This window comes from Hypanus sabinus, chromosome 5, assembly GCF_030144855.1.
Source record: "Hypanus sabinus isolate sHypSab1 chromosome 5, sHypSab1.hap1, whole genome shotgun sequence".
Taxonomy (NCBI): Eukaryota; Metazoa; Chordata; class Chondrichthyes; order Myliobatiformes; family Dasyatidae; genus Hypanus; species Hypanus sabinus.
This window is the reverse complement of record NC_082710.1, coordinates 18,384,626-18,399,222: the sequence shown is the minus strand read 5'-3', so window position 1 is coordinate 18,399,222 and position 14,597 is coordinate 18,384,626. Positions and strand designations below refer to the sequence as shown.

The following is a 14,597-nucleotide window of genomic DNA, read 5'->3' as shown; positions in this document are numbered from 1 at the left end:
GAGGCCAGCATACCAAAAGCTTTCTTCACCACCCTATCCACATGAGATTCCACCTTCAGGGAACTATGTACCATTATTCCTAAATCACCCTGTTCTACTGCATTCTTCAATGCCCTCCCATTTACCATGTATGTCCTATTTGGATTATTCCTACCAAAATGTAGCACATCACACTTACTTCATTATCCAAAACCTACTTCATTATTTACTTGAAGAAGGATATACTAACTTTGGAGATGGTGCTGAGAAGGTCACCAGGTTGATTCCAGCGATGAGGGGGTTAAGACTATGAGGAGAGATTCAGTCACCTGTGATTGTGCTCACTGGAATTCTGAAGAATGAGAGGAGATCTTATAGAAACATACAAAATTATGAAAGGGATAGATAAGATAGAGGCAGGAAAGTTGCTTCCACTGGTAGATGGGACATGATCTAGGGGATATAGCCTCAAGATTTGGGGAAGTAGATTTAGGACGGAGATGAGGAGGAACTGCTTTTCTCAGAGTGGTGAATCTGCCCAATAAAGCAATGGCACAAATATTTACATCAGTAAATATATTTAAGACAAGGTTGGATAGATTTTTGCATAGTAGGGGAATTAAGGGTTATGGGGAAATGGCAAATAGGTGGAGATGAGTTCATGGTCAAATCATAGTCTAACCCCCTCATCTCTGGAATTAACCTGGTGAACCTCCTCTGCACCACCTCCAAAGCCAGTATATCCTTCCTCAACTAAGGAGACCAGAACTGCACAGAGTACTCCAGGTGCAGTTGCAACATGATCTCCCGCTCTTAAACTCAATCCCTCTAGCAATGAAGGCCAACATTCCATTGGCTTCTCGATAGCCTTTACCAACACTTCACCTGCAAACCAACCTTTTGTGATCCATGCACAAGCACTCCCAAGTCCCACTGCACAGTAGCAATTTTTTTACCATTTAAATAATAATCTGCTTTTTCATTATTTCCTTCAAAAAGGTCAGGCAGCATCCATGGAAATGGGTAAACAGTTGACATTTTGGGCCAAGTCCCTTCATCGTGACTGGAAAGGAAGGGGGAAGATGCCAGAATAAAAAAGGTGGGGGGAGTGTAAGGAGGAAAGCTATGAGGTGATAGGTGAAGCCAGGTGAATAGGAAAGGTAAAAGGCTGGAGAAGAAGGAATCTGATAGGAGAGGAGAATGGACTGTCAGAGAAAGGGAAGGGGGAGGAGCACTAGGGAGAGGTGATAGGTAGGTGAGAAGTAGTAAGATTCCAGAGTGGGGAATAGAAGAAGTGATGGGGACAGATTTGTTTTTATACCGGAAGGAGACATCAATATTCATGCCGTCCAGTTGGAGGCTACCCAGACTGAATATAGGTGCTGCTTCTCCACCTTGAGGGTGGCCTTATCATGGCACAAATGAGGCCGTGGACTGAGATGTTGGAACGGGAATTAAAATGTTTGCCGTTGGGATAGCAGTTTTGGTGGATGGCACGGAGCTGCTACACAAAATGGTCCCCTAACTTACGATGGGTCTAACCAGTATAAGGCAGGTCACACCCGGAGCACCAAACACAACAGATGACCCCAGCAGATTTACAGGTGAAGTGTTGGGCCTCACCTGGAAGAACTGTTTGGGGTCCTGAATGGAGGTGACAGAAGAGGTGAATGGACAGATGTAGCGCCGTCCTCTTCCATGATTAAGTGCTGGGAGGGAGATTAGTGGAGAGGGACAAATGGATAAGGAAATCACAGAGGGAGCAATCCTTGCAGAAAGCGGGTCGGGTGGGGAGTAAAGATACAATGGTAGGATCCCTTTGGAGATGGCAGAAGTTGCGGAGAACAATGTACATTTACACATCATTATTCTATAAGAATAATTTACACTTACACAATACCTTTAATGTTGGTAAATGATTAATAAAACTTTATAAAAAAAGCATGACAAAAATAGAGACATTATCAGAAAGAAAGGCCTTTAAAGGGAGAGCTAACCTAAACCTAGAGGGGGATTTTAAAATAATGAATAGGAAGTAATTGAAATTTTTACAGTGAAAATTCCAGAACATGAGATAAAGACAATTAGGAGTGGCTGCATATGATGAACTAAAAGAAATAGCAGATAGCTAAAACTCCAAAGCTAAAATCCCACATCTTAAAGACACATCTTTTCATCTAAAACTGCTCCAGCCTCTCTCCCTTTTTTTGTACTTCAACTATGTTGTCAGTGGTGGAAGCTATCACCAAAGATCTGCCTTCATACTGAGAGCACACTCTCTTATATGCTAGGTATTATACTTGTGCCAACTGGCTCCTAACAGACTTAAAAGATTTTAACGGACAGACAGACATACTTTATTGATCCTGAGGGAAATTGGGTTTCATTACAGTCGCACCAACCAAGAATAGTGTAGAAATATAGCAATATAAAACTATAAATAATGAAATAATAGTAAGTAAATTATTCCAAGTGGAAATAAGTACAGGACCAGCCTATTGGCTCAGGGTGTCTGATGCTCTGAGGGAGGAGTTGTGAAGTTTGATGGCCACAGGCAGGAATAACTTCCTATGACACTCAGTGTTGCAGCTCAGTGGAATGAGTCTCTGGCTGAATGTACTCCTGTGCCTAACCAGTAAGTATATTGTGGAGTGGATGGGAGACATTGTCCAAGATGGCGTGCAACTTGGACAGCATCGTCTTTTCAGACACCACCGTCAGAGAGTCCAGTTCCACCCCCACAACATCACTGGCCTTACAAATGAGTTTGTTGACTCTGTTGGTGTCCACTACCCTCAGCCTGCTGCCCCAACACACAACAGCAAACATGATAGCACTGGCCACCACAGACTCATAGAACATCCTCAGCATCGTCCGGCAGATGTTAAAGTCAGTCTCCTCAAAAAGTAGAGACGACTCTGACATCCATAAGGAAATGAAGACCATTAGCAGCAGTGGAAGTTTACACTGCTACTATTTGATATTACCCTCCCTCTTCATTACTCAATCAGCCCAGATGAGGAATGCAGAGGAGCTTTTGCAATGCTTAAAATACTATGTTAGGTTGTGACATACCTTTTAAAAACAATAATCTACTGTACTAGACATAATGTAGCTTAGCAATTCTACAACCAATGCATCATAGTAATACCCTGCATTCAGTCATAAATAGTGAATATCAAGAATAAAAACAGGATAATGGAAATCTAAAACAAAAAAAGAAAACATGGAAGGTAATCAACAGGTCATGCTGTGTCCGTAGGAAGAGAAAATCAATGTTTAGGGCTTGGGACCTATCGTCCACCATCAATGTGTACAATTACACAGCAAACAACAAATTCTAAAAATTCCCATCTGTAATGATTGCAGAACCAACATGAGTGCTGAAGAGAAAGCTGAAATGTTAACAAACATTTGCACAGAAATGCTGATTATATCCATCTTTCATAATCTCCTGACTTCATGCTTTATCTTATAATGCTATCACAGTTACAGAAGTTTATTAAATTATGACAAGTGAGGGTGGTTCAGAAGAAAATGGGTATTTATTGTTTCACATCAATTGTAGAGTTTACAGATTCTGTATATTCTAGTGAATTTATTTTAATCTGTCCTATGTTGGAACTAAATCCTTTGATATAAATACCTCAGCTAGAATTCTTTGTGTTTTACCCAAGTTTTCTCATGCCAATTGACAATGGATGTAATAATTTACATAAACTATTATTTGACAAAAATGAATGTAAAATTACTAATGTTACATATGTTTGAATTGAATATAAAAAGGACAAAGAAAACTAAGAAATTTAGGAGTTGAAGGGTTCATGGTTCAGCAGGTGTTCCAAAGAGCTCACCGTTTCAGAGGAAAGTGTATCTTGAGGTGAGCCGATGGGCCACACCCAGTCACAGAATGAAGCAGCACACTCCAAGGTGCCAGATCAAACTTCCGGGCGAGGAGCTGCCCCAGGCCTTCCTTCAACGCCACGACACGCCCTGCCCGTGCCCATTCCTCCGCCCCAGGCCCTCCATCAGCGCCCCGCCCTGCCCGTGCCACGTGTCCATTCCTCCGCCCCAGGCCCTCCTTCAGCGCGACGCCACGCCCGTGTCCATTCCTCCGCCCCAGGCCCTCCTTCAGCGCCACGCCCTGCCCGTGCCCATTCCTCCGCCCCAGGCCCTCCTTCAGCGCCACGCCCTGCCCGTGCCCATTCCTCCGCCCCAGGCCATCAGCGCCCCACCCTGCCCGTGTCCATTCCTCCGCCCCGGGCCCTCCTTCAGCGCCCCGCCCTGCCCGTGCCCATTCCTCCGCCCCGGGCCCTCCTTCAGCGCGACGCCCAGCCCGTGCCCCGTGTCCATTCCTCCGCCCCAGGCCCTCCTTCAGCGCCCCACCCTGCCCGTGTCCATTCCTCCGCCCCGGGCCCTCCTTCAGCGCCCCGCCCTGCCCGTGCCCATTCCTCCGCCCCGGGCCCTCCTTCAGCGCGACGCCCAGCCCGTGCCCCGTGTCCATTCCTCCGCCCCAGGCCCTCCTTCAGCGCCCCACCCTGCCCGTGTCCATTCCTCCGCCCCGGGCCCTCCTTCAGCGCCCCGCCCTGCCCGTGCCCATTCCTCCGCCCCGGGCCCTCCTTCAGTGCGACGCCACGCCCATGCCCCGTGTCCATTCCTCCGCCCCGGGCCCTCCTTCAGCGCGACGACCAGCCCGTGCCCATTCCTCCGCCCCAGGCCCTCCTTCAGCGCCCCGCCCTGCCCGTGCCCATTCCTCCACCCCGGGCCCTCCTTCATCGCCCCGGGCCCTCCTTCAGCGCCCCGCCCTGCCCGTGCCCATTCCTCCGCCCAGGGCCCTGCCCGTGCCCATTCCTCCGCCCCAGGCCCTCCTTCAGCGCGACGCCCAGCCCGTGCCCCATGTCCATTCCTCCGCCCCAGGCCCTCCTTCAGCGCGATGCCACGCCCGTGCCCCGTGCCCATTCCTCCGCCCCGGGCCCTCCTTCAGCGCGACGCCACGCCCGTGCCCATTCCTCCGCCCCGGGCCCTCCTTCAGCGCCCCGTGCCCATTCCTCCGCCCCAGGCCCTCCTTCAGCGCGACGCCACGCCCGTGCCCCGTGCCCATTCCTCCGCCCCGGGCCCTCCTTCAGCGCCCCGTGCCCATTCCTCCGCCCAGGGCCCTGCCCGTGCCCATTCCTCCGCCCCAGGCCCTCCTTCAGCGCGACGCCACGCCCGTGCCCCGTGTCCATTCCTCCGCCCCAGGCCCTCCTTCAGCGCCACGCCACGCCCGTGCCCATTCCTCCGCCCCGGGCCCTCCTTCAGCGCCACGCCCTGCCCGTGCCCATTCCTCCGCCCCAGGCCATCAGCGCCCCGCCCTGCCCGTGTCCATTCCTCCGCCCCAGGCCCTCCTTCAGCGCCACGCCACGCCCGTGCCCCGTGTCCATTCCTCCGCCCCAGGCCCTCCTTCAGCGCCCCGTGTCCATTCCTCCGCCCAGGGCCCTGCCCGTGCCCATTCCTCCGCCCCAGGCCCTCCTTCAGCGCGACGCCACGCCCGTGCCCCGTGTCCATTCCTCCGCCCCAGGCCCTCCTTCAGCGCCACGCCACGCCCGTGCCCATTCCTCCGCCCCGGGCCCTCCTTCAGCGCGACGCCACGCCCGTGCCCATTCCTCCGCCCCGGGCCCTCCTTCAGCGCGACGCCACGCCCGTGCCCATTCCTCCGCCCCGGGCCCTCCTTCAGCGCGACGCCACGCCCGTGCCCCGTGTCCATTCCTCCGCCCCAGGCCCTCCTTCAGCGCGACGCCACGCCCGTGCCCATTCCTCCGCCCCGGGCCCTCCTTCAGCGCGACACCCAGCCCGTGCCCCGTGTCCATTCCTCCGCCCCGGGCCCTCCTTCAGCGCCCCGCCCTGCCCGTGCCCATTCCTCCGCCCCGGGCCCTCCTTCAGCGCCCCGCCCTGCCCGTGCCCATTCCTCCGCCCCGGGCCCTCCTTCAGCGCCCCGCCCTGCCCGTGCCCATTCCTCCGCCCCGGGCCCTCCTTCAGCGCGACGCCCCGCCCAGCCCGTGTCCATTCCTCCGCCCCGGGCCCTCCTTCAGCGCGACGCCACGCCCGTGCCCCGTGTCCATTCCTCCGCCCCAGGCCCTCCTTCAGCGCGACGCCACGCCCGTGCCCATTCCTCCGCCCCGGGCCCTCCTTCAGCGCGACACCCAGCCCGTGCCCCGTGTCCATTCCTCCGCCCCGGGCCCTCCTTCAGCGCCCCGCCCTGCCCGTGCCCATTCCTCCGCCCCGGGCCCTCCTTCAGCGCCCCGCCCTGCCCGTGCCCATTCCTCCGCCCCAGGCCCTCCTTCAGCGCGACGCCCAGCCCGTGCCCCGTGTCCATTCCTCCGCCCCAGGCCCTCCTTCAGCGCCCCGCCCTGCCCGTGCTCATTCCTCCGCCCCGGGCCCTCCTTCAGCGCGACGCCCAGCCGGTGCCCATTCCTCCGCCCCGGGCCCTCCTTCAGCGCGACGCCACGCCCGTGCCCCGTGTCCATTCCTCCGCCCCAGGCCCTCCTTCAGCGCGACGCCACGCCCGTGCCCATTCCTCCGCCCCGGGCCCTCCTTCAGCGCCCCGCCCTGCCCGTGCCCATTCCTCCGCCCCAGGCCCTCCTTCAGCGCGACGCCCAGCCCGTGCCCCTTGTCCATTCCTCCACCCCGTGCCCTCCTTCAGCGCCCCGCCCTGCCCGTGCCCATTCCTCCGCCCCGGGCCCTCCTTCAGCGCCCCGCCCTGCCCGTGCCCATTCCTCCGCCCCGGGCCCTCCTTCAGCGCGACGCCCCGCCCAGCCCGTGTCCATTCCTCCGCCCCAGGCCCTCCTTCAGCGCGACGCCACGCCCGTGCCCCGTGTCCATTCCTCCGCCCCAGGCCCTCCTTCAGCGCGACGCCCAGCCCGTGCCCATTCCTCCGCCCCGGGCCCTCCTTCAGCGCGACGCCACGCCCGTGCCCCGTGTCCATTCCTCCGCCCCAGGCCCTCCTTCAGCGCGACGCCACGCCCGTGCCCATTCCTCCGCCCCGGGCCCTCCTTCAGCGCCCCGCCCAGCCCGTGCCCATTCCTCCGCCCCGGGCCCTCCTTCAGCGCGACGCCACGCCACGCCCGTGCCCATTCCTCCGCCCCGGGCCCTCCTTCAGCGCGACGCCCAGCCCGTGCCCATTCCTCCGCCCCGGGCCCTCCTTCAGCGCGACGCCCCGCCCGTGCCCCGTGCCCATTCCTCCGCCCCGGGCCCTCCTTCAGCGCGACGCCCAGCCCGTGCCCATTCCTCCGCCCCGGGCCCTCCTTCAGCGCGACGCCACGCCCGTGCCCCGTGTCCATTCCTCCGCCCCAGGCCCTCCTTCAGCGCCCCGCCCAGCCCGTGCCCATTCCTCCGCCCCGGGCCCTCCTTCAGCGCGACGCCCAGCCCGTGCCCATTCCTCCGCCCCGGGCCCTCCTTCAGCGCGACGCCACGCCCGTGCCCCGTGTCCATTCCTCCGCCCCGGGCCCTCCTTCAGCGCGACGCCCAGCCCGTGCCCCGTGCCCTCAGGCCGGCAGAGACTTCCTCTCTGCCGACCGGCTTCGACACTTCAGAGTTTCAGTTCCCCTTCTCTAGCGCTTTCTCTTCTCTCTGGAGCCCGACGTTTCACATGATTCGCCCCCTCCTCCATATATTTCGGAACTCAGTAAATCATCATTTAAAGAAAACGTGTTTCTTGCGAGCTAGGGGGCAAACACATCCTTTAAATAGATCATTTGTACGTATGTGATTCGCACTTTTTTTGCCTTCGCTTTCTCTTTGCACCTGCTGCTCTTTAATGCTCTGTAGTGTTCATCCCAACATTTGCTGTTTTTAATGTTCCAGTAACTTTGAAATGTATAAAGCGCCCTCAGCCTTGAATGAGTTAAGTTGTCAACTCTTCAAGGAAGAAGCACAAAACGAACTTCCTGCTTTTGTAAAGGTCCTTAAATGGATTTGAGCTCAGAATTTAGTAACCGTCTGAAGATCAGGCTTTGCTGGTATGAACATGGATATGCAGTGAATAGTTAGAAAAATATCTCCTGGACAATAATTTACAAACTAGACATTAGTTGACATGTTTATTATTTGATAGCCTCAATTAAATGATAGCCTCAGGGTATTTGTTAACCAGAATTCTAACTCCGCCTCTTGTTAATAATGCAAATACAATTCTGCTTATCACTTCTTCGTAGAAATGCCCTGAATTCACAAGCAGGTACAAGCTTGTCAAATTCTATGTAAAGGAAGAATCTTTTTTTTTAATCAGCAGACTTGGATTGTCTTGCTAAAAACCATCAGCAAGAGAAGTCAAATGATAAAACTGAACTACTGTATGTGAGAGAACTTAGGATGTATAATTTGTTCACTTAAGTCTGACTGCTGTAGTTTTATTTATCTGCTTGAAATATGGCTTTAGCAAAATCTGCTAAAGAAAAGCTTGAAGGTAACTATAATCCAGCATTTGTTCTTGATGAAAATATAAATGTGGAACAAAACTCAAGATCTAACAATGAAAACATCCAAGAAGTATCAAGACAAGAATTTGAGGAAGGACCATGTGGCTGGGGATCATTTACGTTAAGTTACATTCAACGTTGCAACAACCCTAAAGGATATTTATTCTTTTACAGTCTGTTATCTATCGTACAAGGTAGGTTTTACAATTTTCTTATTTCTTTAAATATTGTTAATATTGTTTTCTTGATTCCCTCTAATCATTATCAGACTTACAATTAAGACTGTGAATCAGATGATAAAAATGAGTACAGTATTATAACCAACGCACAATCTCTCAATCATAAATATTCTTGATCCTTGGACAAACGTGCTGCTATCCTTCAGCAATTCTCCAAATTATTAAGAAAACAAGCTGTACATGCTTTTGCAATGGGTAATTTAATTGGAGTAATTGATGTCACCTAGCTCTCCTTAGTATCAACTCCCTTTATTCCCAACTCAATACAAAACAACATGGATTTAAGTCTTATAATTGAGTATAAATTATTGTTAAATAAATCCTAGTATAATGCCTGATCGGAAACTTCTTCCCCTCTCAACCAATTTCCTTATATGGCATAATCTGGATAAAAGGCTTTTGAAGTTCAAAGTAAGATTTATTATGAGATCACATGCATGTCACCACATACAATGCTGAGATTCTTTTTCCTTAGCAAATCCATAGAACAGTAACTATAAACAGGATCCATGAACAACATACTGTGCATTTGCAAATATAAGTAAATAGCAATAATTAATAAGCATGAAATAACAAGATAAAGAGGTCTTAAATCAATGTGGGAGCATCAGAAATAGAATGTGTGCTGTTATCCCCTTTTGTTCAAAAGCCTGTTGGTTGAGGGGTGGTAACTATTCTTGAACCTAGTGGTGTGAGTCCTGAGGTACTTGTATCTTCTACCTGAAAGGCAACAGTGATGAAAGAGCGTGGCCTGGGTAGGATCTTTGATGATGGATGTTGCTTTTCTACAGCAACATTTCATGTGTGTGCTCAATGATAGGGAGGGCTTTACCAGTGATGTACTGGAGCGAATGCACTACCTTTTGTTGGATTTTCTGTTCAAAGACTGATGTTCCCATACCAGGCCATAATGCAGCCAATCAGCACACTTTCCACTACACATCTGTAGAAATTTCCCAAGGTTTTTGATGACATACCAAATCTCCACAGACTCCTGAGGAAGTAGAGGCGCTGTCATGCTTTCAATAAGCTTTAAACTCAATTTGTGAAATTTCAAATTCTGGCTTTTGACACTTCTTTTCACACAATACTTCTGCAATTACAGAAGAAAGTAGGAACAAGAGTAAGGCCGTCGAGCCCTTCAAGCTTGCCCCACCATTTAACATGATCACTGCTGACCTGCGCCGGCCTCAAATCTTCTTCTGTGCCATTTCTCCATATTCCTCTATTAGACAATAGGTGCAGAAGTAGACCATTCGGCCCCTAATCTATTAGTATAACACCACCATTATAGCTGGTTCCACCTTCAACCCTTGGCACCTTGTCCCATGCTCCTAACACTTCCTCTATAAAAAGTCTGCCCCACACATCTCCTTTAAATTTTTCCCCTTTCTAGTATTTGACATTTCTGTGCTGGGGAATAGAAGATTCTAACCATCTGCCCTCTCTATGCCTCTCACAATTGTATAAACTTCTTTCGGATCTACTCTCAACCTCTGGTGTTCCAGAGAAAACAATTCAGGTTAGTTCAGCTTCTCCTTCAAGCTGATACTGTCTTAGCCAGGCAGCATTTTGCACTGTAATCCAAATTGCCAATGACATTTTGTGGCCATTTTGGCCCTTGTAATTCACTGCATATGTTTTTCTGCTTTCTTTATATTCGTCAAAGATTTTGTCAGATTTCAACTTCCTGAACCTTGCATTTGTTTCCCTTTTTCTTTTTCATTAAATTGACCCTTTTCTTTATCCAAGCCTCCCTTGCCTTGTTGTCCTTGTTTTTCCTCCTTAGTGGGACATGCCAGTTCTATACTTGGATCAGCTGATCTCTAAATAATTCCCACATGCAGATGTGGATTTGCCCAATACCAACTGCTCCCAATTTACCTTCTGCCCATAAAGTTGTAATTTACCCTCCCCCAATTTAGTGCTTTACCAACAGATCCAGATCTATCCTTGTACATTGCTATGTTAAAATTGAAGGATTTGTGATTACTGTCACATCAAAACTCTCATCACCTGGCTAGGCTAGTTTTCCAACATAAGGATCTGTTTGGTTCCTTGTCTAGTTGTACTATCTCGGCCCGAAACATTGACTGCTTGGTCAAGAAACCTTCTTGGATGCATGTAACAATACTGTCCCTTCCCTGTCTAGTTCCCTTGCACTGAAGACATCAGATTAATATAGGGGGATTTAAAGTCACCCACTATGACACCCCTGTTGCTTTTGCATTTTTCCATCTGGCTACGTACCTGTTCCTCTGTCTCCCCCTGGCTACTGGGAAGCCGGTAGTATTAACCCATCAGAGTGACTGCACCTTTATTATTTTTTGGCTGTACCCATACTGCCTCAGTGGACAAGCCCTCCAGTATATCCTCTTTGAATGCAGCTGTGACATTCTCCCTGATTAGTAATGCAGTTACCCCACTGCTCTTACCTCATCCTGTATCCTGTCGGAAACATGAAAACACTAGAAAGTTGACATGTACAAACACGCTAGAGGAACTCAGCAGGTCGGGCAGCATCCGTGGAATGAACAGTCAATGTTTCGGGCCAAGACCCTTGGTCAGGACTGAAGAAGGAGGGGGCAGGGGCCCTATAAAGAAGGTGGAGGGAGGGTGGAAGGTGCCAGGTGAAAAACCAATCAGAGGAAAGATCAAGGGGTGGGAGAGGGGATCGGCAGGAGAGGTGACGAAGAAATGTAAGGGGAAAGCACTATGGGTAGCAGAAGAAGGCAGAATCATGAGAGGGGTGATAGACAGCTGGAAGAGGAGGCAGAGTGAAAGTAGGATGGGGGAAGGGAGATGGAGGAAATTACTGGAAGTTGGAGAATTCGATGTTAATACCAAGGGGCTGGAGACTACCCAGATGGTATATGAGGTGCTGCTCCTCCAGCCTGAGTTTGGCCTCATCATGGCAGTAGAGGAGGCCATGTATGGACATATCCGAATGGGAATGTGAAGCAGAATTGAAGCGGGCGGCAACCAGGAGATCCTGTCTGTTGTGGCGGACGGAGCGGAGGTGCTCGACGAAGCGGGGCTTGACTAGAAATTTGAGCTGCCGGTCCTGTGCCTCACTAAGTGTGTAATGTCAACAAATGTATTGATCCATGGTCCAAAGCTTTACTCCTTGTATTAAAATAAACACATTTCAGCCCAACAGTCCCACTGTGCACATTTGCCTGTCTTTTCTATCAGGCTTACTTGCCCTAATCCCCAGCTTCTCATTAACCTCTCCACCTGCTGACCTGCCACTCCGGTTCCCACCTCGTTGCTATTCTTGTTCAAACTCTTTCGAGTAGTACTGGAAAGGCTCTCTGCAATCATCTTGGTTCACTTCCAGTTTAGGACCTGTTCTGGAAGAGAGCCCTCCCTTCCACACTGGCTCATTAGTGGCACATGAAGCTGCAGTGCCTTTCTTGTTCTGGGCAAGTAGCTTACAATATGATCTCACTTCCTGTCGTCTGCCATTTTTTTCCTACTCTTATTGAGCACGTCACTTTGTTCCATTTTTTATCTCTAAAAGTCACAAAAATAGTTACCAACCTTTTTAGCAGTGTATTCTTCCCTAAACATTTGCACCAAGTAATTTCTTTTTGTAACATCCTGTTCTCTTTCATAATCACCTGATTGTCTTCTGTCTTTAAAAGAGACTAGACTGCTTTGCTATGTGGTAATGTTTACCACATACTGAGTGTTCTGCATTTGAAAATCAGTGACCTCTGGAGCGGAATGGAACTACACTAGCTCCTGTGTCTCTTTGGAAATATGGTTGGTTTCCCCCTTTTGGGATTCCATTGGCACACGTACTCAGTGGCCATTTTATAAGGTACAAGAGGTATCCAATGAAGTGGCCACTGAGTGTATTTCTGTATTTTCGTGGTCTTGTACTACTGTAGCCCATCCACTTCAAGGTTCAACATATTGTGCATTCAGAGATGCTCTTCTGCACGCCACTGTTCTAACACATGGTTATTTGAGTTGCTGACACCTTCCTGTCAGCTTGAACCAGTCTGGCCGTTCTCCTCTGACCTCTCTCATCAACTAGGCATTTTCGCCCACAGAACTGCCACTCACTGGATGTTTTTTTTAGATGTAATCTCTAGAGACTGTTATGTGTGAAAATCCCAAGAAATGAGCAGTTTCTGAGATATTCAAACCACCCCATCCGGTACCAACAATCATTCGGTGGTCAAGGTCACTTTGATCACATCTCTTCCCCACTCTGATATTTGGTCTGAACAAAAACTGAACCTCTTGAGCATGTCTGCGTGCTTTTATGCATTGAGTTGCTACCACAAGATTGGCTGATTAGTATTTGCATTAACGAGCAGGAATATGAGTGTATCTAATGAAGTGGTCAATGAAGGTATAAGCTGCCAGGCATGCAGTTACTGATATTGTTCCCCATGGAATGCTCACTTTGAACGTTACTGTGTGAAATTAGATCATGATTTGAGTTTGTTGGCGCTGACGGCTCAACAAATCTATTGCTGATCTGCAGCAATAGATTTGAAACACCCTCCAAGTCATCCATCTTGGTGCTGCAGAGAACGCAACCCACATTTATTTGCCAGTTGGTTTTCCTTCAGGCCCCCTCAGCTCTACAGCATTTATATGCCAAAGACCCCGTTCGTGCTCATATGACCTACACTGCCCAAGCTGAACACTTGGCTATATCTCCCCATCATCCCTCATCCAACCACACCACACCTTCATCCAGTTAACAACAGATTTAACTCATTCCCTACATCTGAACTTTAGCCCAACACTTCACCATGATCTCCTATTCTCCTCAATCCTGGGGCTCAGTCTATTAACAAGCACAAGTCCAGCTTCACTATCACCCACAAGGACCTTGGAGTGACCTGCTCTCTCTGTACGACTTATAGCAGTGTGAGATCACTCAATCTTCTGTTTCTCCATCCACTGCATATGTTAGAGTATTTAACTGTTGGGCTCTGAAGTTATACTGCATGATTAAAGGTGTTAAGTGATCACTGAGTACTGGGATCCCTCCTCCCTCAATACCATTCAGGAACCCAAATGGTCCTTCCAGGTGAGATGATACTTCACCTGTGAATCTTCTGGGATCATATACCGTGTCCGGTGCTCCCGATGTGGTCTCCTGTGTATCAGTAAGATCCAGTGTAGATTGGGAGACTGTTTCGCTGAGCACCTGCACTCCATCTGCCAGAAAAAGCGGGATCTCCCAGTGGCCACCCATTTTAATTCCACTTCCCATTCCCATTCTGACTTGTCAGTCTATGGTCTCCTCTACTGTCACGATTATCACACTCAGATTGGAGGAACAGTGCCATGTATTCTGTTTGTATAGGCTCCAACCTGATGGCATGAACATTATTTTCTCAAAGTTTCAGTAATGTCCCCCCACCCCTCTCCTCCACCATTCCTCATTCCCATTTCCCTTTCTCACCTTACTTACCCATCACCTCCTCCTGGTGTTCCTCCCCCTTTCTTTCATGGCTGTCTGCCTTCTCCAATCAGATTCCCCCTCCTCCAGCCCTGTACCTCTTTCACCAATCAACTTCTCAACTCTTCACCCCTTTCCTCCGCTCCCCTCCCCTCCCAGTTTCACCTCTCACCTCGTGTTTCTTCCTCCCCTCCCCCACAACTTCTGACTCGGACTCCTCATCCTTTTTTTCTCCAGTCCTGATGAAGGATCTCGGCCTGAAATGTTGACTGTGCTCCTTTCCATAGATGCTGCCTGACCTGCTGAGTTCCTCCAGCGTTTTGTGGATTTCCAGCATGTGCAGATTTTCTCTTGTTTGTGACTGAGTACTGTGGAATATTTTTGGGAAACCAGGGGCTAACTACAGGTGCCCAGCTTTAGGAAGAGCATCCTTAAGCTGGAAAGGATGCAGAAAAGATTCAGGACAATTTAACCAGGTCTGGAGGGAATGTGTTA

The 14,597-nt window shown here is 50.3% G+C and overlaps 2 protein-coding genes across 2 annotated transcripts in view; both read left to right on the top strand.

Annotated features, from left to right (window-relative positions):
- Window positions 1-4,875: 4,875 nt before the first annotated feature.
- On the top strand, window positions 4,876-7,569 carry LOC132393869 (basic proline-rich protein-like). Its single transcript, XM_059969263.1, has one exon. It carries the CDS (start codon window positions 4,876-4,878, stop codon window positions 7,567-7,569), a length of 2,694 nt encoding a protein of 897 aa, XP_059825246.1.
- A 1,004-nt stretch (window positions 7,570-8,573) lies between these two features.
- The window catches only part of LOC132393963 (solute carrier organic anion transporter family member 4C1-like), an 80,527-nt gene continuing 74,503 nt past the window's right edge, over window positions 8,574-14,597 (top strand). Inside the window, exon 1 of the mRNA XM_059969458.1 lies at window positions 8,574-8,626. The gene's annotated coding sequence lies outside the window, so the exon portion shown is untranslated. The remainder of the gene's footprint in view (window positions 8,627-14,597) is intronic.